The following is a 27,120-nucleotide window of genomic DNA, read 5'->3' as shown; positions in this document are numbered from 1 at the left end:
TGTTCAGTGCAGCGTTCTTTCACGGTGCGTGTGGTTTGACCTATGTAAGCCATACCACATTGGCACGGTATCTTGTAAATTCCGGCCTTTCGTAGTAACAGATTGTCCTTAACTGATCCCACAAGGTCCGCAATCTTCGATGGTGGGCGGAAAACCACTTTTACCTGAAATTTTTGGAGGATTCTTGCTATTTTAAACGAAGTGTTGCCAGCGAAAGGAAGAAAAGCTAAAGATTGTTCCGGCATGTTCTCCTCTTTATTCACTTCCTGCTTCTTAGTTTTAACTGTTAGTGCCCTGTTAATCTGCCGGATGGAATACCCATTTTCGCTGAATACTGTCTTTAGATGGGCGAGTTCTTGAGATAAGCTATCTAGATCAGAGACAGTATGAGCTCTATGAACTAGTGTTTTAAGCAAACTTATGGTTTGCGATGGGTGATGGCAACTCGATGCTTGCAGGTACAAATCAGTATGAGTGGGTTTCCAGTAAACTGAATGCCCTAGAGAACCATCATTCTTCCTTCGAACCAGGACATCCAAGAAAGGTAAACAACCATCTTTCTCTATTTCCATGGTGAAGAGGATGTTGCTATGAATGGAGTTGAGGTGATGTAGAAACTCCATTAATTTATCTTTTCCATGAGGCCACACTATGAAAGTGTCATCCACATACCGCCAAAAAACTGTTGGCTTCAGGGCAGCTGATTCAAGCGCTCTCTCTTCAAAATCCTCCATAAAAAGGTTGGCGACCAAAGGAGACAGGGGGCTACCCATGCCGACACCGTCAGTCTGTTCAAAATATTCTTGATTAAACATAAAATAAGTTGAGGAAAGTGCGTGCCTGAACAAAGCAGTGATATCAACAGGAAACATGTTACCAATCAGTGTCAAAGAATCTGCAAGAGGAACTTTTGTAAAAAGTGAGACCACATCAAAACTTACTAGAAGGTCTACACTGCTAAGACGAAGATCCCCCAGTCTACTGATAAAATCAGCTGAGTTTCGTATGTGATGTGGGCACTTGCCTACGAAAGGTCTCAGTAAGGAAGCGAGATGTTTAGCTAAATCATATGTGGGAGCTCCAATGTTGCTCACTATTGGACGCAGAGGAAGAACATCTGCACTGAACATCAACGTTACACCCGCCTCTTGCAGCCAAGCAAGTCCGCTATTGCTGAACATTGTATTTCTACTGGACATTCAATGGAGTATGAGAAAACAACGATTTTGTCCACAGCAACGTCTTTCTGGGACTCCATTATTAAAGAATCCGTAGAAATACGACTGGCGGAAAATCTGTTAAACCGTGACAGCAGCTACCAGCTGGACAGTACATGGAATCCCATCATCTCCACGATTTGCTCAAATCGAAGACGACAGAGTGCGTCGACGGCCGTGGCAAACAGCAACGCAGAGGGCGACTGAGTTCCGCTATTCCACCAGCGAGGGCGCTGCCGGCAGGCAATGTTGGTTCAACTATCAAGTTTTCGACGCATGCACAGAATAGTTACAGTACGCTATATATTGCGGAGCGGAGGACGTTATCGCCAGTCTGCAACGGCTCACCTGAAGATGACTGGCAGGTGCCCAGTTCTGATCAATATGTATATCCGGGAATTTTGAACATTATATGTTACACATTTCTTTAACTTTGTGCTTTACTATTATTGGTGAAGACTTCTTGCCATGGACAGACCTGAATGAACTGTGTTTTTTCCAAGTTAAGTGCCATGCAGTCTATTAATAACCAATCCATATTTTGTGAGAATATAAATGAAATGTCCATTATTGCACCTCTATTGTTCTATGAAGTATGTATCATCAGCAAAGAGAAGTATTCCTGCTTCATCAGAATTAAAAAGTTACGGCGATTTATATAATACTCAAAATAAGAGGTGAAAGTGTTTGTCTTAGATTCAAGGGGAGCAGAGAATGAAAGAAATAGCTTTATGAAACTAAACAGTGTAAAAGAACAAAATTCGATTACTTACAGCATGCACAAAGAGATTTAAACAGTCATTCTTCCTGTGCTTCATGTGTTAATACAATGGGAAAAAAGCCCTAATGACTGATACAATGGGATGTGCCCTCTGGTAAGTACTTCACAGATGATTGTGGAGTACGAACGTAGATGTGGTAGCAGAGCAGAAAGTGCACTTATCTGCACATTTGAAATCGAAATCTGCTGCTGGTTAACATTCCAACTGTGTTTTCCCACTCCCCGAATTGTAACATGCTTGGATCATCCTTGGTATGCTACCCACAAGGTTGAGACAATGCTCCTGTCCCTTTCTTTGATAACAGTTGCAAGTTTCAACTGGTCCCAAGGTGGATTCATGTCAGCAGCTACAACAGACACTTCCGTTGAGTTCATTCGTGCCAACTGGAGGAATAATGTTCTTGACTTGGGGGCAGTATGATCAAGCACTATCATATTTAAAAATGAACCCATCACCAATTTGTTGCTTGTATGATTGTATAATGTGTTGGACGATATTTCTCATCCCTCAAATTATTGCCAATATCAATATGAACTGTCCGACATCCTAATATGATACCAGCCAAAAACATGAGTGACTCATACCCCTGCTGCAGACTGCATGCCTCAGATGGAATGGTACCATGCCATGACTATCAGACAAGTATTGCACTCTTCGGTGAAGAGAAGCCGACAAAATTGACCCAGATTCCATTTCAAGTGTTCCCTTAACTACCTTCCTTGTGCACCATAGTGCTGAATGTTTGTACTGTTCAAATGGTTCAAATGGCTCTGAGCACTATGGGATTTAACATCTGTGGTCATCAGTCACCTAGAACTTAGAACTACTTAAACCCAACTAACCTAAGGACATCACACACATCCATGCCCGAGGCAGGATTCGAACCTGCGACCGTAGCGGTCACGTGGTTCCAGTTTGTACTGTTGTTCATAATGGTTACCTAGAGGCAAAATTGACAATGTGGAGATAGTTGTGAACTGAGCCAACACATCCCTCCTTCTCAACTTTCTCAAAAAAGGCTCCATGCAATTACGTAGCATTCTACTCAGGATACCTGCAAGCTGTAATTTGTAGGACGTGATTGTCAGCTGCAGTTGTTGACCATGGGTGACAACTAAGGCAGACCTTGTATGTTTGTGTTTTTCAAAAGATGATGAATGTTCAAATGATGGTCCAGTGGTGTATGGGTCAATTTGGTAGGTACTGACAACTTTTCTTGCCATAAAGTGACTACCAACTAGTTGTCCACTAAGTTGAATGGTTATCACCAAACTGTGGCCAAGAGCAAAGTGGACCACCCTGTGGCACACCATGCAGCAGTGCTTCACTACAAGGGCCATCTGGATTGTCCCCCTCCAGCTTTTCTGAACTGTGCAGATGAGATTTCACCCCACAACACACTTCTCCCAAAATCATTCCAGTCTTGGCCTATGGTAACCTACTGTCAACACACCCTCCATCCATCAGTTTTTGTCCCCTCTGTCCTATTGCCTCCTCCCAATTCATGTCCTCTCCGGTCATTGTGCACTGTTCTGCCAAAGAACACACCAGTGTTCTCCTTCTCTCTGTTCCTCTCCTTTTCCATTCTGCACCCAACCTTCCCTGCAATCTCCCAACACTCCACCTGGTAGCCTTGTCCTGCCACCTAGTCCCTGCAAGCTCTGCCAGGCTGTGCCAACTCCTCTTCCCCTACACTTATATTATGCTATCCCTACCCCTTTCTCTTCCCCCTACAGATTGTTGCTTCCATTTGGGTTCCATTCTGGTCAGAGCAGCTTGAGATGGCAGTCATGTGTGAGTGAGGTATCAATAGCAAGTTGTTTCCAAATCAGTGATGAGGGCTACAAACTAGAAGAAAAATTCATATTTCAGCAGGAAATGAAACATGGGTTAAATTAAAAGACAGGACAGAAACTGAAGTAAGTACAGAAAAAGTAAGGAAGAAAAAAATCTGCCACATTCATTTCTTTCTAGTATTAAGTGTAACACACATACCTTATCTTGGCACCTGGACTCAAGTTTTGAATAAGTAGGAATCTAAAGACTTCAGGCTGGCACTATTTTGTGTTGTTGCTACCAACCTTAGACATCAAACAATACAGTGTGTAGTGGTACTGAAGTAGCAACTATTGAATGATGCACTTCATTCGTTTTCCTCCTAGCCACTTTGCTCATCTCCTACACTACTGCTATATCCTCCCCTCAAACCACCATTTCCAGATTCATTTACAGTATATTACTTAGCTATTAAATTTTCTTTACTAGATTAGCGTTGATTTTAACATGGTCCCACAACAAGAGAAAACATGTGGAACTGATATAATTATTGTAACTTTCCTGACTACAGACCTATTAACTATCATAAGGTAGTGTAAGTATAATTAAAACACAAAGAAAAGAAATTTATACACTGACCAGTATAAATGCCTCCCAACTGTGTCTTAACACCACTTGCATGGTTCACAGCACTACGTGAAAAAGATCCACTCACAGGGAAAGATGATGCCATTGAACCAAAGATGTTGCACAGTCCAAGGGCCAACATTTCCTGTGTTGCATCAACAGATTCTCCACTAGCTGGAAGTGAAAGTGAATGAAACTGTCACACTTAAAAAATAAATTATTAGACATGTGAATTATATAGCATGCAATTTTTTTCTTTTCCAATGGAGCTGAAAATTCAAATCCAATTCATAAACAAATGTTCAGCTGACAAGAAATACTGATTTTTAAGCAGCAAACATTAATATGGGATACTTACCAAAAGCTTTTGCAATGGCAACATTTCCTAAGACACCAATAACAGGCACAAGAAAGATAGATGAGCCAAGCTGTCCACACATCTCACCAAATGAATATGTTGTATTTCCAATAGTTGTGCTGAAAGGAGGAAACCCAAAGTTTGGCAAACCAGATCTCACAGTTCCTATAACACAGTAAAAATACAAATGTAAATAAAGCAGAAAAAGTTTTAAATGGTGTAAGTAGATTAAACTGTTAATACAAGTGATAAAAATAACAGCTAACAAACAAGTGTTATCTCAAAGAACATAACACTAATAATGCAAAATTGTGATGCTTTATATCAATATGTGTGCTTATATCCTGAACAGCAACAGATATGATATGACTGTATAGCCAAATTTTTTGATATGATATTTATGGACAAAAATATTTTTTCCCCATTATTTTCTTCTTCTTTTCTTCTTGTGGGAAATTTGCAAGTAATCTTGCAAAGAACTATTTACTGGGCTCCAGCTCAATGTGGTGACACCAATCTCACATCTGGTGATAACACTGTCTAAATGATGTCATCTCCACTCTTACACTGGAGGAGAAAGAGGAGGAGGACACAACAGGTTTCTGTTATGTCTGGGCGAATAAGAAGAAATAAATTGGGTTTTGCATTTGCATAAGGCACAGGTTTCTTTCTTTTTAAAGAAAAAAGAAAACAGAAAATGCCTCTGGGAGCTTCCAACCTGAGCAAGATGATTCAAAGAAATAAGGTACAACACAGATACTGCTTTCACTGAATTCCATTTCCAGGCCCTTAAAAGCCCAATTTGATGAAAATTTTCCACTAAAACCCAAGAGATATCCAATTGCCAAATCAAAATACATGCATAAAACTGACAAAGTAAAGAGATATTATACTACTACACTAGCTAAAATAAAATGCATTGTCTAACTAGTAAAGGATAAAGTCAAAGAAGCTAAAAAATATTAGCATTAAGGATAGACTATACTGCAATTATTTACAGCCCAAAAGGATTTACAGAAAAGAAGTAGAGAAAGCAAAGAAGTAAAACAATGCCATGTTTAATGAAGGAGCTCAGAGTCCTTGAAAAGCAGCAAGGGAGCTGGTTAATGAACAAGCAAAAGCCCGCCTCCTTTTTCTAATTCTTGCAGTCTAGATGAATTAAATGAATATTTTGTAAAAATAGTGCTATGCAGAGTAGATGAGCAGTTGCTGTGAAATTTGGAAATAAATGCACCATGGTAATGTGGAAGAGATTGCATATAAAAGACATAATAAAATTAGTAAAAAACAAACACTTAGGGAGCCAGTATTTACAGCATCTCCTGCAATATGTTAAAAAATATAATCTATCAAACTGCTCAAACACTGACAGTTGTAGTAAATAAGTGCCTTTATGCTGGTACTTTCCAGTCACACTGAAAGCAGAACACACTGTACCAGTTTACAAAAATGGTAATTGACATAAAGTGTCAAGCCACAGGTTCATATCTGTAACACCACTGCTATCTAAAGCAACAAAGTCCATAATAAAAGATCAGCAAGATCAGCTATTAACTTATTTTGAAGGAAATAATCTCTGTTATTCCTAATTTTTGTTAGTGACATAGTCTCCAGTGAGCACACCAGCAGTTCGCAAATAATACACTTCGTTCTCAGAAGTGGAGACTGTAGTTCAGCCTGTTCATCAAGCACAAGTCTTAATTGATGAGGCCAAGACTTGATCTATCATGAACAAGATGAAAATTAATGATAAACACAGAGGATATTATGCAGCCTCACTGATACTGAAGCACTGGATGACACAGCAGCTGTTAAGCTTCTGGGCTTTTTCACTGATATCAAGTTAATCTGACGGCAGCACACTGAAATGTAGGTTCCAGTCTTTCACGGGTTCTGTATCTCTTGAGGAAACCAAAAAGCACAATATCAGAAATGTATCTACTGTAGGGGGAGGCTTGCATGCCTCAGCGATACAGATGGCCGTACCGTAGGTGCAACCACAACGGAGGGGTATCTGTTGAGAGGCCAGACAAACATGTGGTTCCTGAAGAGGGGCAGCAGCCTTCTCAGTAGTTGCAGGGACAACAGTCGGGATGATTGACTGTTCTGGCCTTGTAACAATAACCAAAACGGCCTTGCTGTTCTGGTACTGCGAACGGCTGAAAGCAAGGGGAAACTACAGCCGTAATTTTTCCTGAGGGCATGCAGCTTTACTGTATGGTTAAATGATGATGGCGTCCTCTTGGGTAAAATATTCCGGAGGTAAAATAGTCCTCCATTCGGATCTCTGGGCGGGGACTACTCAAGAGGACGTCGTTATCAGGAGAAAGAAAACTGGCGTTCTACGGATCGCAGCATGGAATGTCAGATCCCTTAATCGGGCAGGTAGGTTAGAAAATTTAAAAAGGGAAATGGATAGGTTAAAGTTAGATATAGTGGGAATTAGTGAAGTTTGGTGGCAGGAGGAACAAGACTTTTGGTCAGGTGATTACAGGGTTATAAATACAAAATCAAATAGGGGTAATGCAAGAGTAGGTTTAATAATGAATAAAAAAATAGGAGTGCGGGTTAGCTACTACAAACAGCATAGTGAACGCATTATTGTGACCAAGATAGACACAAAGCCCATGCCAACTACATTAGTACAAGTTTATATGCCAACTAGCTCTGCAGATGATGAAGAAATTGATGAAATGTATGATGAGATAAAAGAAATTATTCAGGTAGTGAAGGGAGACGAAAATTTAATAGTCATGGGTGACTGGAATTCGAGAGTAGGAAAAGGGAGAGAAGGAAACATAGTGGGTGAATATGGATTGGGGGAGAGAAATGAAAGAGGAAGCCGTCTGGTTGGACTTTTGCACAGAGCATAACTTAATCATAGCTAACACTTGGTTCAAGAATCATAGAAAAAGGTTGTATACATGGAAGAATCCTGGAGATGCTAGAAGGTATCAGATAGATTATATAATGGTAAGACAGAGATTTAGGAACCAGGTTTTAAAATGTAAGACATTTCCAGGGGCAGATGTGGACTCTGACCACAATCTATTGGTTAAGAACTGTAGATTAAAACTGAAGAAACTGCAAAAAGGTGGGAAATTAAGGAGATGGTACCTGGATAAACTGACTAAACCAGAGGTTGTACAGAATTTCAGGGAGAGCATAAGAGACCAATTGACAGGAATGGGGGAAAGAAATACAGTAGAAGAAGAATGGGTACCTCTGAGGGATGAAGTAGTGAAGGCAGCAGAGAATCAAGTAGGTAAAAAGACGAAGGCTAGTAGAAATGCTTGGGTAACAGAAGAAATATTGAATTTAATTGATGGAAGGAGAAAATATAAAAACGCAGTAAATGAAGCAGGCAAAAGGGAATATAAACCTCTGAAAAATTAAATCGACAGGAAGTGCAAAATGGCTAAGCAGGGATGGCTAGAGGGCAAATGTAAGGATGTAGAGGCTTATCTCACTAGGGGTAAGATAGATACTGCCTACAGGAAAATTAAAGAGACCTTTGGAGATAAGAGAGCCACTTGTATGAATATCAAGAGCTCAGATGGAAACCCAGTTCTAAGCAAAGAAGGGAAAGAAGAAAGGTAGAAGGAGTATATAAAGGGTCCAGACAAGGGCGATGTACTTGAGGACAATATTATGGAAGAGGATGTAGATGAAGATGAAATGGGAGATACGATTCTGCGTGAAGAGTTTGACAGAGCACTGAAAGACCTGAGTCGAAACAAGGCCCCGGGAGTAGACAACATTCCATTAGAACTACTGATGGCCTTGGGAGAGCCATTCATGACAAAACTCTACCATCTGGTGAGCAAGATGTATGAGACAGGCGAAATACCCTCAGACTTCTAGAAGAATATAATAATTCCAATCCCAAAGAAAGCAGGTGTTGACAGATGTGAAAATTACCGAACTATCAGTTTAATAAGTCACAGCTGCAAAATACTAACGCGAATTCTTTACAGACGAATGGAAAAACTGGTAGAAGCGGACCTCGGGGAAGATCAGTTTGGATTCCGTAGAAATGTTGGAACACGTGAGGCAATATTAACCTTACGACTTATCTTACAAGAAAGATTAAGAAAAGGCAAACCTACGTTTCTAGCATTTTTAGACTTAGAGAAAGCTTTTGACAATGTTGACTGGAATACTCTCTTTCAAATTCTGAAGGTGGCAGGGGTAAAATACAGGGAGCGAAAGGCTATTTACAATTTGTACAGAAACCAGATGGGAGTTATAAGAGTTGAGGGGCATGAAAGGGAAGCAGTGGTTGGGAAAGGAGTGAGACAGGGTTGTAGCCTATCCCCGATGTTATTCAATCTGTATATTGAGCAAGCAGTAAAGGAAACAAAAGAAAAATTCGGAGTAGGTATTAAAATTCATAGAGAAGAAGTAAAAACTTTGAGGTTCGCCGATGACATTGTAATTCTGTCAGAGACAGCAAAGGACTTGCAAGAGCAGTTGAACGGAATGGACAGTGTCTTGAAAGGAGGATATAAGATGAACATCAACAAAAGCAAAACGAGGATAATGGAATGTAGTCGAATTAAGTCAGGTGATGCTGAGGGAATTAGATTAGGAAATGAGACACTTAAAGTAGTAAAGGAGTTTTGCTATTTGGGGAGCAATATAACTGATGATGGTCGAAGTAGAGAAGATAGTAAATGTAGACTGGCAATGGGAAGGAAAGCGTTTCTGAAGAAGAGAAATTTGTTAACATCGAGTATAGATTTAAGTGTCAGGAAGTCATTTCTGAAAGTATTTGTATGGAGTGTAGCCATGTTTGGAAGTGAAACATGGACGATAACTAGTATGGACAAGAAGAGAATAGAAGCTTTCGAAATGTGGTGCTACAGAAGAATGCTGAAGATAAGGTGGGTAGATCACGTAACTAATGAGGAGGTATTGAATAGGATTGGGGAGAAGAGAAGTTTGTGGCAAAACTTGACTAGAAGAAGGGATCGGTTGGTAGGACATGTTTTGAGGCATCAAGGGATCACAAATTTAGCATTGGAGGGCAGCGTGGAGGGTAAAAATCGTAGAGGGAGACCAAGAGATGAATACACTAAGCAGATTCAGAAGGATGTAGGTTGCAGTAGGTACTGGGAGATGAAGAAGCTTGCACAGGATAGAGTAGCATGGAGAGCTGCATCAAACCAGTCTCAGGACTGAAGACCACAACAACAACATCTACTAACACTGTGTAAGGTAACTGTCGACAGTGTGTCACATAATAACACAGATATCACAACTACATCACTGTGTCACCTGCTGAATATGTGTACTGTGTGGAGTTTTGTTGAGAATCTGCCAACAAGACAAAACTGATTTGGAAGTATAATCATAAATGCCTATACAATACCTTGCCAAAGTTAAATCACTACTGTGAATGTATGAGACATCATATTACTTGTTATCTAAAACTCTGTTTCATCCCTCAACATCTATGAGACAATAAATACTTTTACACAGAGTCAAGCAGTATATTGCTCCCTCCTACATATATCTCGCGAAAGGATAAACTCGGAGAGATTAGAGCCCACACAGAGGCATACCAACAATCCTTCTTTCCACAAACAATATGAGACTGGAATAGAAGGGAGAACCGATAGAGGTACTCAAGGTACCCTCCGCCATACACCGTCAGGTGGCTTGCGGAGTATGGATGTAGATCTAGATGTAGAAAACAAGACTTTTTCATGAAAAATTATTTCGATCATCCACATAGCACACGAAATAAAGACAATATATGAAATTACATTCTTCAGTAGCCTAAGAGAATAACAATCTGAACATGAAGCTAAATCTATTGAAAAAGAATTTACACAATATTCTGACACTCAGTGATAGCTGACGGAGAATGAGCTGATAATTTAAGCAGTATGTCATTGATCATCAGCCTTATTATCTAACAGTTCATTCTCAGGAATTAAAAAAAAAATTAATACTGCTTCAGTACATTAAGTACAGTTCTGTGTAAGTGTATCATGTTACCAGTTTTTGGCATGTCTGCTCTACCCTAATCTAATTATTATTAAGTGTATTTCACAAGACAAATAAATCACTATTCACCACACCATATGGCTTCAAGCAGATGCTGTGATGGCTGGTCTGTCATGGCCTTGAGTGACTCATCTGCAGTATTGTCCAATAAGAGTTAGTGCTCCACATTTAATGACTTCAGTGTCATTTAATATTCATTTCCTATTCTTCCCTCAGCTACATCACTGATAAGACGTTCTTACTGACTTGCCATCGAAGAGACATTATTCCATGTCAAATTGCTTTGTAGTTTGCTAAAAGTACCCATTACTGTGTAGCGGTAATGACTTGTGGTATGATACTGCACTTCAACTGACAGCATTTTATTTGTGGCGGAATGCCGGTATCACTTATGGCCTCTAAGGTCTGGCAAACATTTTGTCATGATCTACCTACACTAGTTATGTTTTTTAATAACTAGCATGCTCTCAGTCATCTCATGAGTTATGAGTTTATCCTCACTGCTAAAATGTGGTTTCGTATCAAGTGCCACTGGACATGACAGATTTTGTGAAAAGTATATACTAAATGTAATATTGCCTTTTGTTGCTATTATAAAATACTGAACCAGTGTTTCATCTCATGTCCTCAACAAACATAATTCTTATTACACTATTTCCCATTTCAAAAAATTCTATGAAAAGTATTAAGATTCAAAATGCACTATTTTTGCACATTTGGTGATTTGAAGCTTTTGCCAAGTGACAGAACTGCTATTAAAAATGAAAAAGTTGTATATCCAAAGGAGATTTCCTTGTGTCACGTTGTTTTCTGTGATTCAACTGCAGTTTTAATTTTATATATAGCATACTTGACCCTGATATAATTTACAGAATACAATTCTGTCTTCCAAAAATACTATCCCTGTAAGCTGAGTCACCCCCTCCCCCCCCCCCTCCAAAAAAAAAAAAGCCAAAACTAACCAATGAATAGAAATATGCAGAATAAACTAGTTTTCTTATTTTTAAATCATCTCTACCAGTGATCAATTTTCTCATTTTTAAATCATTTCTGGCAGTGACCATATGCACTGCAAATATAAATGAATTACTTCAGTTCAGTAATTCTAGGATGTGGGTTTTTAAATTAAGGTTGTAAGCTACCATACCTGTACTCCCAAAATGCTAACACTGTCCGCTTCTCGTATTTCATTCTTCAAACAGAGTCTCTGTATAGTTTGTGGATTTAAATGTGAAAGATAAATATAATAAATATACTGTTTGCTACTTTTATAGTAACAAGATTATTACTATTTCCCACCCATATGCTTGCATTATCTGTAATAAGGGCAACATTTGTATCTTGTGACAATTCAAGTGGAAGATCATTTATGTATACCAGAAATAATGAAGGACTCTGAGTAGAATCCTGTCATACACCTTGCCTGGTTGCTTCAAATTCTGAGTGCTTATTTCTGTCAGATTGATGTGGAACTAATACGCTCTGCTTTCTATCATGGATATAAGATAAAAATCATGAATATGCTGTATCCACTAGTCCATATTATTTTAGCTTTTGAATGAGGGTATCACAGTCCACACAATTAAAAGGCTATAGTATGTTATATGTAAAGTACTTTAAATTGTTGCATAACAAAATACGACTTACCTGTCAGCAGAAAAGGTGCAGTTCCATCATCAGAAACCAACATGTAAGCTAGTGCTGAACACAGTAGAACTACTAAAGCATTGCGAGCAGTAGACAAAAGCCACATAGATCGATTTGCCCATGCTGGCCCTGGTTTCACATCTTTTAGTTTCTGAAATTTTATATAACTTTCATGAGATTCTTTCTACTTAATATACTTAAACTAATACAAAACATAAACTGCAATATCATAAAATTAACACAACTGCGAAAAGTCAATCATCTAGCTGGAGCTCTACACACATTATTCAGTCTTCCTTTGATGTTCCCTAGGATAAATCTTTTTGTTTCACTCCTTCCACTTACTAACATGCTTGAATTCATCAGGAAGTCTCAATGGAAAAGAATAGTAGCTCATCCAAAAATTACTAGAATTTTCTGTTCAGTGTGTTTACTAGCTAAGAAACCCAGCATTGCAGAGGTATTTATTTATAGCTGTGACCAAGACTGTGTGTGTACAGAATTTGTTTTTGACTTATAAAGCTTCTTTGCATACAGTGTTTGAAGTAGTGTAGTTAGAGACATAAACCAAGGACATATTTACTTAATAACATGGAAGACACAGTGAAGCAGCTATGTAACATGCTGAAAAATGCAGTGGTTTCATCTGTGAGCGATGGGTTCTGAGGAATGAGATAATACACGAGACTGTTAATCTGATTTATGTTGCACCTCATGTTTGGTAGGAGTTTTCAATGAGTGAGTTAAAGCCTGGTGTTCTCAAGGCACAGTAATTCTTGCCTGATGATCTCAACTGGATTCTGCAGACCTCATAGCCCTAGACGCTTTTAGCAATTGTGGTGTATTCAGAATGACTCCACCATTTTCTAGGCATTTTTATTCATAAACAAAACAAAATCAAAATGTAATGAATTGGTACCCAGATCGCAAATCACACTCAATACATTCATATTTCATAATGAAGAATGCAAATAAATAAAACTCTCCAACATTTCAGCCACTTTATGAACTTGCAGCACGGTGCAGGTGAAAAACAGGTGCACAGCTTGTCTCATAATTGAAATAAATGCTTGTAGCTCCATCGTAAGTTGCCTTGAGATGTATCTTTCTCTTTCTTTTTTCTTTTTGATTTCTTGGTGGTGGCTAGTTTCAGACACGTGTCCATTTTCAAACCAGCTGTATCATAAAGTGTAAAAATACAGGCAACAGCCTCTGTGGAGAAACTGCCCTGCAGTGATGATCAAAGCAGCACAATCACTGACTCAACAATGGGAAATACACAACATAGGATGGATATTAGAGTACAGAGCTACAACCACTAATTGCAGTTTCAGCCACTGTTTGCAAATGGCCTTCCTCAGGCTGTTACCAGTATAGATAAGACCTATTGAAAAAACCAGAGTCATTAAGTTCTTTAATACACAAAGCAAAATTAGTAAATCTGTATATCCTAACCAAATAAATGTTAGTTTGTTTTTCTAAAGATAAGACTGCTGAATTTAATTATGTCACTTCACCATAGATAATAATTAAAAGTCCTATAGATATCTAACCACTCTCAGGAAGAGTCCAAGATCCAATTGCTGCACTGGAATGTGTTCTTTAGTGGCTGTTTAAGACACTACCTCCAACTCATCGTAACTGCCATCTGCTTCACATCTCCTGTGCAGCAAGCTACGTGTTTTTCTTACTTGTCACTTCTTTTTCTGTGTGTTTTTGCTTTTAGGAAGCTTTAATTTTCAAGTACTAGTAATAGTGTGTCCAGAGACAGTTAGTGCTTATTTTCATTGTTTCCAACAAGAAGTGTCTAGTAAACACAGTTTAGTCAGCTATCAGCCACCTTTAGTGAATTGGCAGTCTAGTTAAAAGTTAACTACTTAACTCTCTACAGTAAACTGTTGATTTCTTTGGATGGATAGGATATGTGACTGTTGTGTATTGACACAGGAGGAGCTGGCCACTGTTCGCGAACAGCTGAAAGTGCTGATGGCCGCAGTCAGCTGTCTTCAGGTTGCTGCCTCCGAGTGTAGCAGCAGTGGGGAGTCTGGTCTGTCGCTTGGTACACATCTGGTGTTACATGCTTCACCCATGGTCCCTGCTGTCGAGACATCTTCGTGGGTACCGGGCGCAGTTGGGCCACCCTCTCCCCAAGGGGAGGCGGAGGGTCAATGTGGAGGCTGGCTGTACGGCATTGCCCGCTCTGCCTGTGAGTGTACATGTGGCCGCTCCTTCAGCAAGGTCCGAGCAGGCACACGGGGGGAGGAGTTTATTAGTGATTGGGAGCTCCAATGCTAGGAGGGTGATGGAGCCCCTTAGGGAAATAGTGGAAAGGTTGGGAAAGAAGGCCAGTGTTTACTGTGTCTACTTGCCGGGGGTCTCATCCAAGATGTGGAGGAGGCCCTGCCACCGGCGACAGAGAGCACTGGGTGCACCCGACTGCAAATTGTTGCTCATGTCGGCACCAATGACTCCTGCCGTCTGGGTTCAGAGGTCATCCTCAGTTCATACAGGCGATTGGCGGAGTTGGTGAAGGCAGAAAGCCTCGCTCGCGGGGTGGCATCTGAGCTACCTATTTGTAGTGTCATTCCCAGAACCGATTGCGAGTCCTCTGGTTTGGAGCTGAGTGGAAGGTTAAATTCAGAGGCTCAGATGATTCTGCGGAGATCTGGGGTGCAAATTTCTCAACCTCTGCTATCAGGTGGGGAAATGTAGGGTCTCCCTGAATAGGTCAGGCGTGCACTACACGCAGGATGCGGCTACAATGGTAGCGGAGTATGTATGGAGTGCACATGTGGGTTTTTTTAGGTTAGAGAATTCCCTCCCTAGGCCCGACAAGACACCTCCAGAGATGTAAAAGGCAGCAACAGGCAAAATGCAACAGGGAATGACAGTATTAATGTGGTAATAGTAAACTGCAGGAGCGTCTATAGAAAGGTCCCAGAATTGCTCTCATTAATAAACGGTCACAATGCCCACATAGTACTAGGGATGGAAAGTTGGCTGAAACCAGATGTAAACAGTAATGAAATTCTAAACTCAGATTGGAATGTATACCACACAGACAGGCTGGACAGTGGAAGGGGAGGCGTGTTTATAGCGATAAAAAGTGCAATAGTATCGAAGGAAATTGATGGAGATCCAAAATGTGAAATAATTTGGGTGAAGGTCGCAGTTAAAGCAGGCTCAAACATGATAACTGTATGTCTCTATAGGCCGCCTGGTTCAGCAGCTGTTGTGGCATAACACCTGAAGGAAAATTTGGAAAATATTTCCAGTAGATTTCCTGACCATGTTATAGTTTTGGGTGGAGATTTTAATTTACCAGATATAGACTGGGAGAGTCAAAAGTTTATAACGGGTGACAGGGACAAAGAATACTGTGAAATGTTTTTAAGTGCATTATCTGAAAACTACCTTGAGCAGTTAAACAGAGAAGTGATTCGTGGCGATAACATATTAGACCTTCTGGTGACAAACAGATGCGAACTATTTGAAACAGTTAACGCAGAACAGGGAATCAGCAATCATAAAGCGGTTACAGCATCGGTCATTTCAACCGTAAATAGAAATATTAAAAAAGGTAGGAAGATTTTTCTGTTTAGAAAAAGTGACAAAAAGTAGATTTCAGAGTACTTGACAGCTCAACAAAAAAGTTCTATCTCAAGTACAGATAGTGTTGAGGATCAGTGGACAAATTTCAAAACCTCATACAATATGCATTAGGTGAGTATGTGCCAAGCAAGATCGTAAGAGATGGAAAAGAGCCACCGTGGTACAACAACCAAGTTAGAAAACTGCTACGGAAGCAAAGGGAACTTCACAGCAAACATAAACATAGCCAAAGCCTTGCAGACAAACAAAAATTACACGAAGCAAAATGTAGTGTGAGGAGGGCTATGCGAGAGGTGTTCAACGAATTTGAAATTAAAGTTCTATGTGCTGACTTGGCAGAAAATCCTAAGAAATTTTGGTCTTATGTCAAACAGGTAGGTGGATCAAAACATAATGTCCAGACACACTGTGACCAAAATGGTACTGAAACAGAGGATGACAGACTAAAGGCCAAAATACTAAATGTCTTTTTTCCGAAGCTGTTTCACAGAGGAAGACTGCACTGTATTTCCTTCTCTAGATTGTCATGCAGATAACAAAATGGTAGATATCAAAATAGATGACAAAGGGATAGAAAAACGATTAGAATCACTCAAAAGAGGAAAGGCCACTGGACCTGATGGAATACTGGTTCGATTTTACACAGACTATGCGAAGGAACTTGTCCCCCGTCTTGCAGTGGTGTACCATAGGTCTCTAGAAGACCTTAGTGTTCCAAAAGATTGGAAAAGGGCACACGTCATCCCCGTTTTCAAGAAGGGACATCAAACAGATGTGCAGAACTATAGACCTATATCTCTAATGTCGATCAGTTGCAGAATTTTGGAACACCTATAATGTTCGAGTATAATGACTTTTCTGGAGACTAGAAATCTACTCTATAGGAATCAGCATGGGTTTAGAAAAAGACAATCGTGTCAAACCCAGCTCATGCTATTCGTCCACGAGACTCTGAGGGCCATAGACACGGGTTCCCAGGTAGATGCCGTGTTTCTTGACTTCCACAAGGCGTTAGATACAGTTCCCCACAGTTGTGTAATGAACAAAGTAAGAGCACATTGACTATCAGACCAATTGTGTGATTGGATTGAAGAGTTCCTACTAGATAACAGAACGCAGCGTGTCATTCTCAATGGAGAGAAATCTTCCGAAGTAAGAAAGATTTCAAATGTGCCGCAGGGGAGTGTCGTAGGACTGTTGCTACTCACAATATATATAAATGACCTTGTGGATAACATCAGAAGTTCACTGAGGCTTTTTGTGGATGATGCTGTAGTATATCGAGAGGTTGTGACAATGGAAAATTGTACTGAAATGCAGGAGGATCTGCAACGAATTGATGCATGGTGCAGGGAATGGCAATTGAATCTCAATGTAGACAAGCGTAATGTGCTGCGAATACGTAGAAAGAAAGATCCTTTATCATTTAGCTACAATATAGCAGGGCAGCAACTAGAAGAAGTTAATTCCAAAAATTATCTGGGAGTAGGCATTAGGAGTGATTTAAAATGGAATGATCATATAAAGTTGATCGTCGGTAGAGCAGATGCCAGACTGCGATTCATTGGAAGAATCCTAAGGAAATGCAATCCGAAAACAAAGGAAGTAGGTTACAGTACACTTGTTCGGCCACTGCTTGAATACTGCTCACTGGTGTGGGATCTGTACAAGATAGGGTTGATAGAAGAGATAGAGAAGATCCAACGGAGAGCAGAACATTTCATCACAGGATCATTTAATAATCATGAAAGCGTTACAAAGATGATAGGTAAACTCCAGTGGAAGACTCTGCAAGAGAGATGCTCAGTAGTTCGATACAGGCTTTTGTTGAAGTTTCGAGAACATACTTTCACCGAGGAATCAAGCAGTATATTGCTCCCTCCTTCGTATATCTCGCGAAGGGACCATGAGGATAAAATCAGAGAGATTAGAGCCCACACAGAGGCATACCGACAATCTTTCTTTCCACGAACAATTCGAGACTGGAATAGAAGAGAGAACTGATAGAGGTACTCAAGGTACCCTCCGCCACACACCGTCAGGTGGCTTGCGGAGTATGGATGTAGATGTAGAGAACTCTATTCTAGTAATTTCCATTGACGAACTTCATGACAACAAAACAGCACAGTTTAAAGTCAACAGGGAAAACATCGCACAGAATCACCACAGCCAAATTTGCACAGAAATAAATGAAATTTGTTGGTTTCAGTGAAGATCTTGCCAAGTCTATCTCATTCACTTGTCCAGCTAGCTACTGAGCTGCACAAACTAATTTGACATTTCTGGCTGCTGAATGTCTGCACACTCACTTACAAAATGGGAATGAGTCAACCCAGAATCCATGTCTGGCCACACTGGAATAAATAACTCAGTTGAATACACAGAATCAGCTTCCCAAACTTTTGAAATACACTACAAAAATGCCACGTCCACCTGAGAGGTCATTTTACTTCTGCACCCCTTGAGGACTGCTGGCCAACTCCTCAGTTTCACGAGGTCCAAACTGCTCCACAAAATTATTCAACATTTAGGTTGTTCAGCTAGTCAGAATCAGGAGCATGATGTAGGCATTTTCACTCACTATTTCTTGTTCCACTAAAAGTGCTTCCATAAGGTGCAACTTCCAGTGATGACTTTAGAAGTCACTCTCAATGGGTGTTGGAAAACACCAGCCATCATTAGGAAATCACTCAACCTGGAGCCTCCTCATAAGCTCCGATCACCACCCATGACCCAGCCAATGATTAATAAATTAGTGAAATGAAAATAACTTAAATGAAAATAACTGAAGTCATATTGTGAACCATCTACAATGTCATCAGATATGTTGAAACTCAACCCTTCAAGCTAGCATTGCAGAAAGCTACTTTCATAGCCAAATTATTCTGCAGGGCATAGTTTCTTTAAGTCTGGCACATTTTGCTATAAATGCGCCAATTCAGCAGCACTTTAACAAATACCGGTGCTCCGAGCACTTCCCTTTTGCACCAATGGTAGCCACAACTTTAGTAGTTATCCGACATTATTAACATGTGTCCAGCTTCATTCCAAAAGACATGATCAGGCGATACTGGATTGAAGTTTAATTTCTTAATTCTTTTTAATAAACTATTAACTTGTCAAAAATGGAGAAAACAGAAGGAGGAGACCAATAACAGTTATGAGCAAGAAGTTTGTTGATGTACGCTCTTTTATTCAAAATATTACAATTTACTGACCAGTTATACTCACTCTCATTCCTAACAAGATGACTATACATGTGAAACCAAGCACTGTGTCCCACAGCCTTGTCTCGTGTATGTGCATTGCTACTGCTTTCACAGTGGGAATGAAACCTGACGCTTTGAACTTCAGACCAAGTAGACCTTTCAACTGTGAGCATGCAATGATTACTGAAGTTGCAGATGTAAATCCAACTGTTACAGGGATTGAAATGAAGTCTATCAGCACACCTGTTGAACAAAAGAGGTAATTAATTTTACTTAAAACAAGAATAATGATGATATACTTAAGAGTAGGTCCATTAATTACATGAGCTCAAAACGGGGAGGGGGTCCAGCAAAATCTTGGGGGCAAGGGACAATGAATATCTCATGTTAGCTTTTTAATTCAAAGAATATGCATTATTATAACCAATTACATTTTGTTTTATGAAATTAATCCTGTGCATAGACAGTATTGAAGTGCCCAAAAATCTTTATTGCAGAACTGAACTGAACGTTTTACACGTGCACATGCTGGGGTTTCCCCAATTTGAAACAAGTGCTGCACAAGTGAGAGATTTCATTCGGATAGTTCACTGCCATGCTGGTTGAAATCACTATGTGTGTCAGTCAGTCAGGATATTCTTTAAAACATAGACAGCCCAATGTTATTGTGTTCAACATGAATTTGTGTCTTAACTTTTACAATGCACATTTTAAGTGGCATGCCAATGAATTAAAACAAACACACAAGCAAGAAGGGGAAGGAAGCTAAGCTGAAGGTCACTGTCAAGAATTCTCTTAGTGATCATTAAAATAAAGAGATTGAAAAGCTACGTAATCCTATGGTTCACAAAATGTTGTTTTCCATCTGCAAAGTAAATAAAGGTTCTGTGACATGTAAAGTATAAAATATATAAATAAAAGGTCAACTTTTTAGGGAACTATCAAAATTATTAATACTACTTTCATGGAGTCTTTTTGTCTGTCTGTCTGTTCAGCTGAATACTACTCTGGGGTGCTGTGTTTAAAATATTTTGTTTAATCACATGCTAAAAATACTGTTTAATACTCTTCTAAATCTACAAACTATATCCATTCTGTGAAATCAAAGGTGAAAATGATAACTACATTAAAATGCATTATAACAAGTTTAACTGAGTAAACTGTCTTGAAAGCTGCCAAAGGGCAGTAAATATTCATTATCATAACAGATAACATTTTGTTTTATAAAATTAATTCCAAGCAAACTAATAAGTATTTTTAGTGGTATGAATCAAAAACATGAATATATCAAATAAATTATTTAAAAATTATAGGGTAAACCTCGGGTAAGGGGGGAGGGGGCAGGTCTCACCACATCTTGTCAAATCTCAGCAAGGGGAAGGGGGGTTCTAAATTTTAAGGAAAAAACCTCAATTAATGGGCATACCCTAATCTGTATAGTGTGAGAAAGTTTTGCATGAAGCAGCCAGGAAAACCAGATATCCAGATTTGTTAAGAAAACATCCAAGTACAGAAACTTTCAAATTACAGCTAAAGGGTAGACAAATTAGTTTAGAGAATTTCAGTACATTATTTCTGGCAGAGACTGCACAACTAGTTCCTCAAGGGAAAAATGCAGCAACTAGAGGCACTGTTCTAAATGTGGCCATCATTATTTGTGAAAATATTGGATACTTACTGCAATGAGATCACAGTGTGAGATCGATCTAGCATTCCTGTACTGCTAACATGTTCCCAACTACCTAACATCACAAACTGATATTTTGGACACCAAGGATAACAAATCAGTTGTCTTAATGTTTGATACCAAACATGTATACACCTATGACTATCCATGAACTAGTGTAAACACATCAGACAGTCAGATTAAAAGACATTCATCCAGTGTTCAGCCATCCACTTTGCACATCTGTTGTTTGAACTTTGTTTTCTTCTTTCACTGATGAAATCATGTGAAGCTTTGGAGTAAAGCAGAAATAACACACAGACGTACATGTGTTAAATGCAGTACTGACAACTGCAGTATTATGTGGTTAGCTGCTAAGAGACAGTATGTGGTAGGGGCAAAACAATCATAAAGACATGCGATTTGCCTCCATTATCATCCCTTAATAGTGCTCCACAACTGTACTTACAATTGGGTGTTAACATTGGTAAGTGAGAATTACTATACGATTTATTTGACAATTATAGGGACCAGCTCACCCAGCTCTGACAACCTGTCATTTATTGAACCCAAAGCATAAGCAGGGAAGAAGTTGAACACGCGATGAAGAAAATGAAAAGTGTGAAGGCCCTAGGGGTTGGCCAAATCCCAATAGAAGCATAGAAAAGTCCAGGAGAACAGGGAACTGATATTCTCTGGGATCTAATGCAGAAGATCTGGAAAGGAGAAATAATGCTGCATGCGTGGAGAAGCAGTGTACTGGTTCCCATATATAAGGGGCAAGGGGATATCCAAAACTGTGGCAATTGTAGAGGGATAAAACTGATGGTTCATGCAATGAAGATCTCGGAAAGGATTATTGAGAAGAGGTTGCATCTAGAACTGGAGTATGTGAAGAACAGTTTGGATTTATGCTGGGAAGAGGAACAACTGATGCAATATTTGCACTAAGGCAACTGACGGAGAGGCACAGAGAAGTACAAGCCAAACTGCATATGGCCTTTATCAATCTTGAGAAGGCATAGAACCGAGTGCCGAGGCAAGAGATATGGAGATGTCTGAGAAGTAAATGCCTGCCAGAAAAAAATATCAGGGTGGTAGAAGACATGTATGAAGGTGCAATGAGACAAGTTGGGAGCAGTGCAGGTGCAACAAAGGCATTTCCAGTTAGAGTAGGACTACATCAGGTATCTGCTCTCAGCCCATATCTCCTTGACCTTGTCATTGATGTATTAGTCAAAGATGTGAAAAAAGAGGCACCTTGGAGCATGATGCTTGCCGATGATGTTGTAATCTGTGAACCCGCCCAGGAGGCACTTCAAGGCAAACTTGAACAGTGGATAAAAGCTCTAGAGGAAAGGGGAATGAGAATTAGCAGGGTGGAAACAGAGCATGTGTGTACAAAGGATGCCAAAGATCTATATATTAACCTGCAAGGAGAACAACTGACACTGGTCAAGAAATTTAAATACCTAGGCTCTTACATGCAAAGTGATGGAGGACTGGAGGCTGAAATACAGCACACGATAAATAGTGGATGATGAACTGGAGGTAACTGAGCAGAGTACTGTGTGATAAGAAGGTCAGCTGCAGAATGAAAGAAAAGCTTTACAAGTCTGTGGTGAGACCTGCAATGCTGTATAGCACAGAAACTTGGTCAATTACAAAAGCCCAAGACAAAAAGATGGAAGGGGCAGAAATGAGAAAGTTAAGGTGGATGAATGGGGAGACACGAAAGTATAGACTAAGGAATGAGTACATCAGAGCAACAGGGAAAGTGGGGCCCATAGAGAAGAAGATCCAAGAAAGTAGGCCAAGATGGTATGGATGTGTGCAGAGAAGAGGGGAGTACTACGTGGGGAGAAGAATTGAAGACCTAGAAATCAAAGGGTGAAGGAGAAGAGGAAGACCAAACCTGAGATGGAAAGATAAGATAGCAGGGGACCTACAGGAGAGAGGATGGCTCAGAAAAGAAGCACTGGATAGCCATTTATGGAAGAGAAGGATGATGAACAGCAATATTATGAAAAATGAAAGACTGCTACTCACCATATAGTGGAGATGTTAAGTGGCAGTGAGGCACAACAAAAAGACTGTTATATGTTTGATCTTTCAGCCAAATGGCCTTTTCTTAAGTAGGAATGGTCATGTGTGTGTGGGTTGTGCTTGTGTGAATGTGTGTGTGTTTCCTACTTGAGAAGGACATTTGGCTGGTCTTTTTGTTGTGTCTGTTTGCGACTCAGCATCTCTTCTTTATGGTGAGTAGCAATCTGTCCTTTCCATACACTGACTGGTAACAGCAATATTTATTCTCAAGATGAAATAACCTTGTATGGACACAGCTGCAGACTGTCCCACAACCACTGTGGAATGGGTAAATTGAAACTTGACATTTATAAACTTATGCATAACGCAAAGGCCCATATCAAACTGACTGATTCTATTTCCAATGATATGCACAAATGTGATTTCATGATTTTTAGTTATGAGTATCTCGCAGCCACATAGTTCAGTCTACAGCAGATAGGATGGTCACAATTAAATGATTTCAATTCAGGAACATACAGTAAAATGCCAACTTTGTTCATGTTGCATATTCAACAGCAACTGGCTATGCTATCTGTATATGACATACAACAGAATTTGACAAGAATACGGGGTGGAACATCAGAGGAAAGATATTAGTGAAGCTTGGAAAGGATGCAGCAAAGAATTAGCCATGGGGCTGCTATTCTTGCATTTTCCTATAGAGAGTTAGGTCACAAAATAGATAATCATGACAATAAGATGGCAGGTTAGGCACTATGCAGTATATAGGAGAATGATTAGTGCAAGAAAAAGCATGATGGTTTCTAAGAGTTGATACTCATACCCAGTATCACTCCTTACACTACTGTGAATTTGTTATTTCAGAATATTACAATTTAGTCCTCTACATATAATGGAAAATAGTTTATAAAAAATTCTCTCTTTATCACTCATGAGATACAGATACAGAATTTTCTTAATACGTATTTCATTACATAAGTTCTCCACATTCAACATACCATCTTTCTTAGATATGTGACAATGTAAATCTTATTTACTGATAATTAGACAATATTTTCTTTACATTAAAAATTATTAATCTAAAATGAACAAGAAAAACAACAATTTCTTATTTTTTTCAAGCAAATTAAATAGTCTTACCTAAGTGCAGTAAACTCATAAGCATCTGCACACAACCAGTAAAGAAACATAAGAGGATGGCAAAATCAACATTCAGGTCTGATGTCTGCTGATAGGTCATCAGTGCCATCAGAGCAGTAGGCCCGATCGTGATGTCCTTTACACTTCCAAATACAGCATACACAAAACAGCCTACAAATGCTGAGTACAAACCATACTGTAAAGTATAACAACAAATTTAATGTTACCAGTTTTACAGGATAACATCATTACTGAAATTTCAATTACCATAAACAAAGAAAATAATAGGTGAATTGGAATGATTAATTCCATCTTCTACAAAGGAGATTATTTTTATACATATCCTTAATCACTGTCTAACAATGAAAAATCTATATTTTTACAAAAATTCAGAGGCACCCTGAAAACAGAGAAAATTTGGAAACCCTGTTCTTTCAGTGATACACTGCATGAAAACTGCTAAGAAAACTGACACTTGTTAAGGAACAACTGCCAACTGCTACAGAAGAACAAACTGTTATGGAACATCTGACCAATGATAGTAAAAGGACATGTGGAGGGGGGGGGGGGGATGAGTTAACTGCAGCAAAGCCTGGGCATAAGCATCCTGTGTGCATTCAACAGATCATGCAGTAAGGTCATTGATGAAGGTTGTTGTGGAACCAATTAGTGTCACATTCCGTGTGGTGTGGCAACATGTCTGTAAAACACCATTTGAGTGTTTACAATCATGGATGAGCAGTTGACCGATGAAAGACGGTCAGAGTGTCACTACTATGGCCACACTAGTGGGTATGTCAAGAAGTGTCATCTTGCAATAAGAAGATCACTGAAGGTGAAATGCTACACAAAAACACACCAGTGTTCGCAAGCAGGTTGATACTTGACCCTAGAGGCAAAAAGCAACAGACATCTCACTCCGAGACATATCACTGCAGACCTTGCAACCATTACTGGTATACAAGTCTTTGCCAGAACCATATCATGGCAATTAAATCTTGCTGGTTTGTGAACTCTGAAGCCTGTTAAATACACCCCATTTCAACCACACCATTGTCGATGAGGAATTCATTGCTGTAGGAAGTGTGTTGCTCGAGGTCAACAACAGTGGTCCAGGGGAACATCCTCTGACAAATCCCACTTCACAGTGGCAAGTGATTCTGGCCTCAATTAATGTGGAGGGAGAGAGAGAGAGAGAGAGAGAGAGAGAGAGAGATAGGAAAATGTTAAGCGTCACAGGAGGTTCATGAAAGTCAATGGTATGGCCTAGGCATTATGGTGTGGGTAGGCGTTGTGCACAATGGCCAAAAAGTGCTGCACATCTTTGTGCAAAGTACCACTACAGTAAAGCAGTATTGCAATTTAGGGGTGCTGTAGGTTCCGACTTTCTGTTTATGGGCAACAATTCCTGACCACACGCGACTGATGAGGAGTCGGACACAATGGAAAGTGAAGATATTGGACATATAGAGTGGGATACTCTTGGACTTTCCTGAACCACACAAGAACTGGAAACCCCTTGAGAGAGGAGTGAGACAATAGCCCCCAAGAACTTGTCATCAGAATGGAAACAGCATGAATAACAGATGCAAAATGTGCAGTAGAGTCTGAGGAGGGCATATTCCTTACTGAGACTCCAATATCGATCTTTATGTTTGGAACATGAACATTATTTATTTCTGTTATCCCACTTTCCCATGTGGTGACACCTGTGCCATTTTTCCGCCATAAATATACCACTTCACCTCTATTACATTTGATATGCATTTCATTTTATACATCACTGTCGGCAATTATTCCTGTCCAAAACTGTCTTTGCTCCTTAGCAATTGTCAAGCAGTATATAATCTAGTTTAGTGTTGGTTTTGTTAGTGAGCATTAAGTTTATTAAATTATTGCTTTCTGTATAAAAACCCAGGAAGTAAATTACCAATACATTTGAATCTGTGGTTAGAGACTGCTCATAAGAGGGTTATAAGAAGATGACTCAGAAAATGGGACATTAGTGGTTTTAAAATTGTGGAGAAACTGCAAAATCAGAGACAGGTGAAGAAATGGTTCAAATGGCTCTGAGCACTATGGGACTTAACATCTTAGGTCATCAGTCCCCTAGAACTTAGAACTACTTAAACCAAACTAACCTAAGGACATCACACAACACCCAGCCATCACGAGGCAGAGAAAATCCCTGACCCCGCCGGGAATCGAACCCGGGAACCCGGGCGTGGGAGACAGGTGAAGAGACTGAAGTTATATTTATTATACATTAGTAACATGAAGCAGCAATAGAACACCTAGTCAGAGTGGTATAAAGTAATTTATAATAGTAACATAAGCTGACAGTTTATGGCACTTTGGCATAGTTGTGAAAACAAAGTTCAGTAACTGATGTTCTCAGAAATCACACATGACCAATGCAAACTACTTACAAGAATATACATGTTAATGTCATTGCAGTATTTTTGTTTTATATTTCAGAAACTAAGAACAAATGAGGAAACTGAGGTTTCATAATATGTGTTAAAGGAAATGGACATTTTACCAATTTTGGACACAGCACTGACATATTTGGGGCAAGGGAATGGGAAGAATGTCTCTATGGGAGATTAAACACAGTTTTAATCAACACCGCCTTCAGCAAAACGTATAATCTGGAAATACCAGGCAACACTGTAAGTTATCAAATGAACTATACACACACACACACAGACATAAAAAGATTTAGAAACCAAACACATGACTTTAAAGAATACTCAGGTGTAGATTTGGATCCAGATTGTGATATGTTAACAGTCCATAGCTGGGTAACATCCATAAAAACAAACAAGAAGACACATTACAGTAGGACGTGTGGGACACAAAGTTTAGAAAGCAAAGGGTAAGATGTTGGTGACTGCAAACAGAGAAAATGGAATGCATATATAAAAATAGTGATATATTTGATAAAGGAGAGGTCCTCTTCAACACGGTGAATATTGAAATAAAATTGTCTTGAAAAGCTATGGCTAGCACACACACACAT

General features: G+C 39.5%; 1 protein-coding gene across 2 annotated transcripts in view; it reads right to left on the bottom strand.

The window, feature by feature from the left end:
- The window catches only part of LOC126236081 (sodium-independent sulfate anion transporter-like), a 170,592-nt gene that overhangs the window by 36,064 nt on the left and 107,408 nt on the right, over positions 1 to 27,120 (bottom strand). For both annotated transcript variants that reach the window (XM_049945144.1, XM_049945142.1), the window contains exons 3-7: positions 24,099 to 24,294; positions 19,266 to 19,486; positions 12,423 to 12,573; positions 4,761 to 4,925; positions 4,415 to 4,576 (exon numbers count right to left, since the gene is read on the bottom strand). In XM_049945144.1, coding sequence (XP_049801101.1) covers positions 4,415 to 4,576; positions 4,761 to 4,925; positions 12,423 to 12,573; positions 19,266 to 19,486; positions 24,099 to 24,294 — 895 coding nt within the window. The remainder of the gene's footprint in view (positions 1 to 4,414; positions 4,577 to 4,760; positions 4,926 to 12,422; positions 12,574 to 19,265; positions 19,487 to 24,098; positions 24,295 to 27,120) is intronic.

Source organism: Schistocerca nitens, chromosome 2 (genome assembly GCF_023898315.1).
Source record: "Schistocerca nitens isolate TAMUIC-IGC-003100 chromosome 2, iqSchNite1.1, whole genome shotgun sequence".
Lineage (NCBI taxonomy): Eukaryota > Metazoa > Arthropoda > Insecta > Orthoptera > Acrididae > Schistocerca > Schistocerca nitens.
This window is presented reverse-complemented; position numbering and strand designations above follow the sequence as displayed.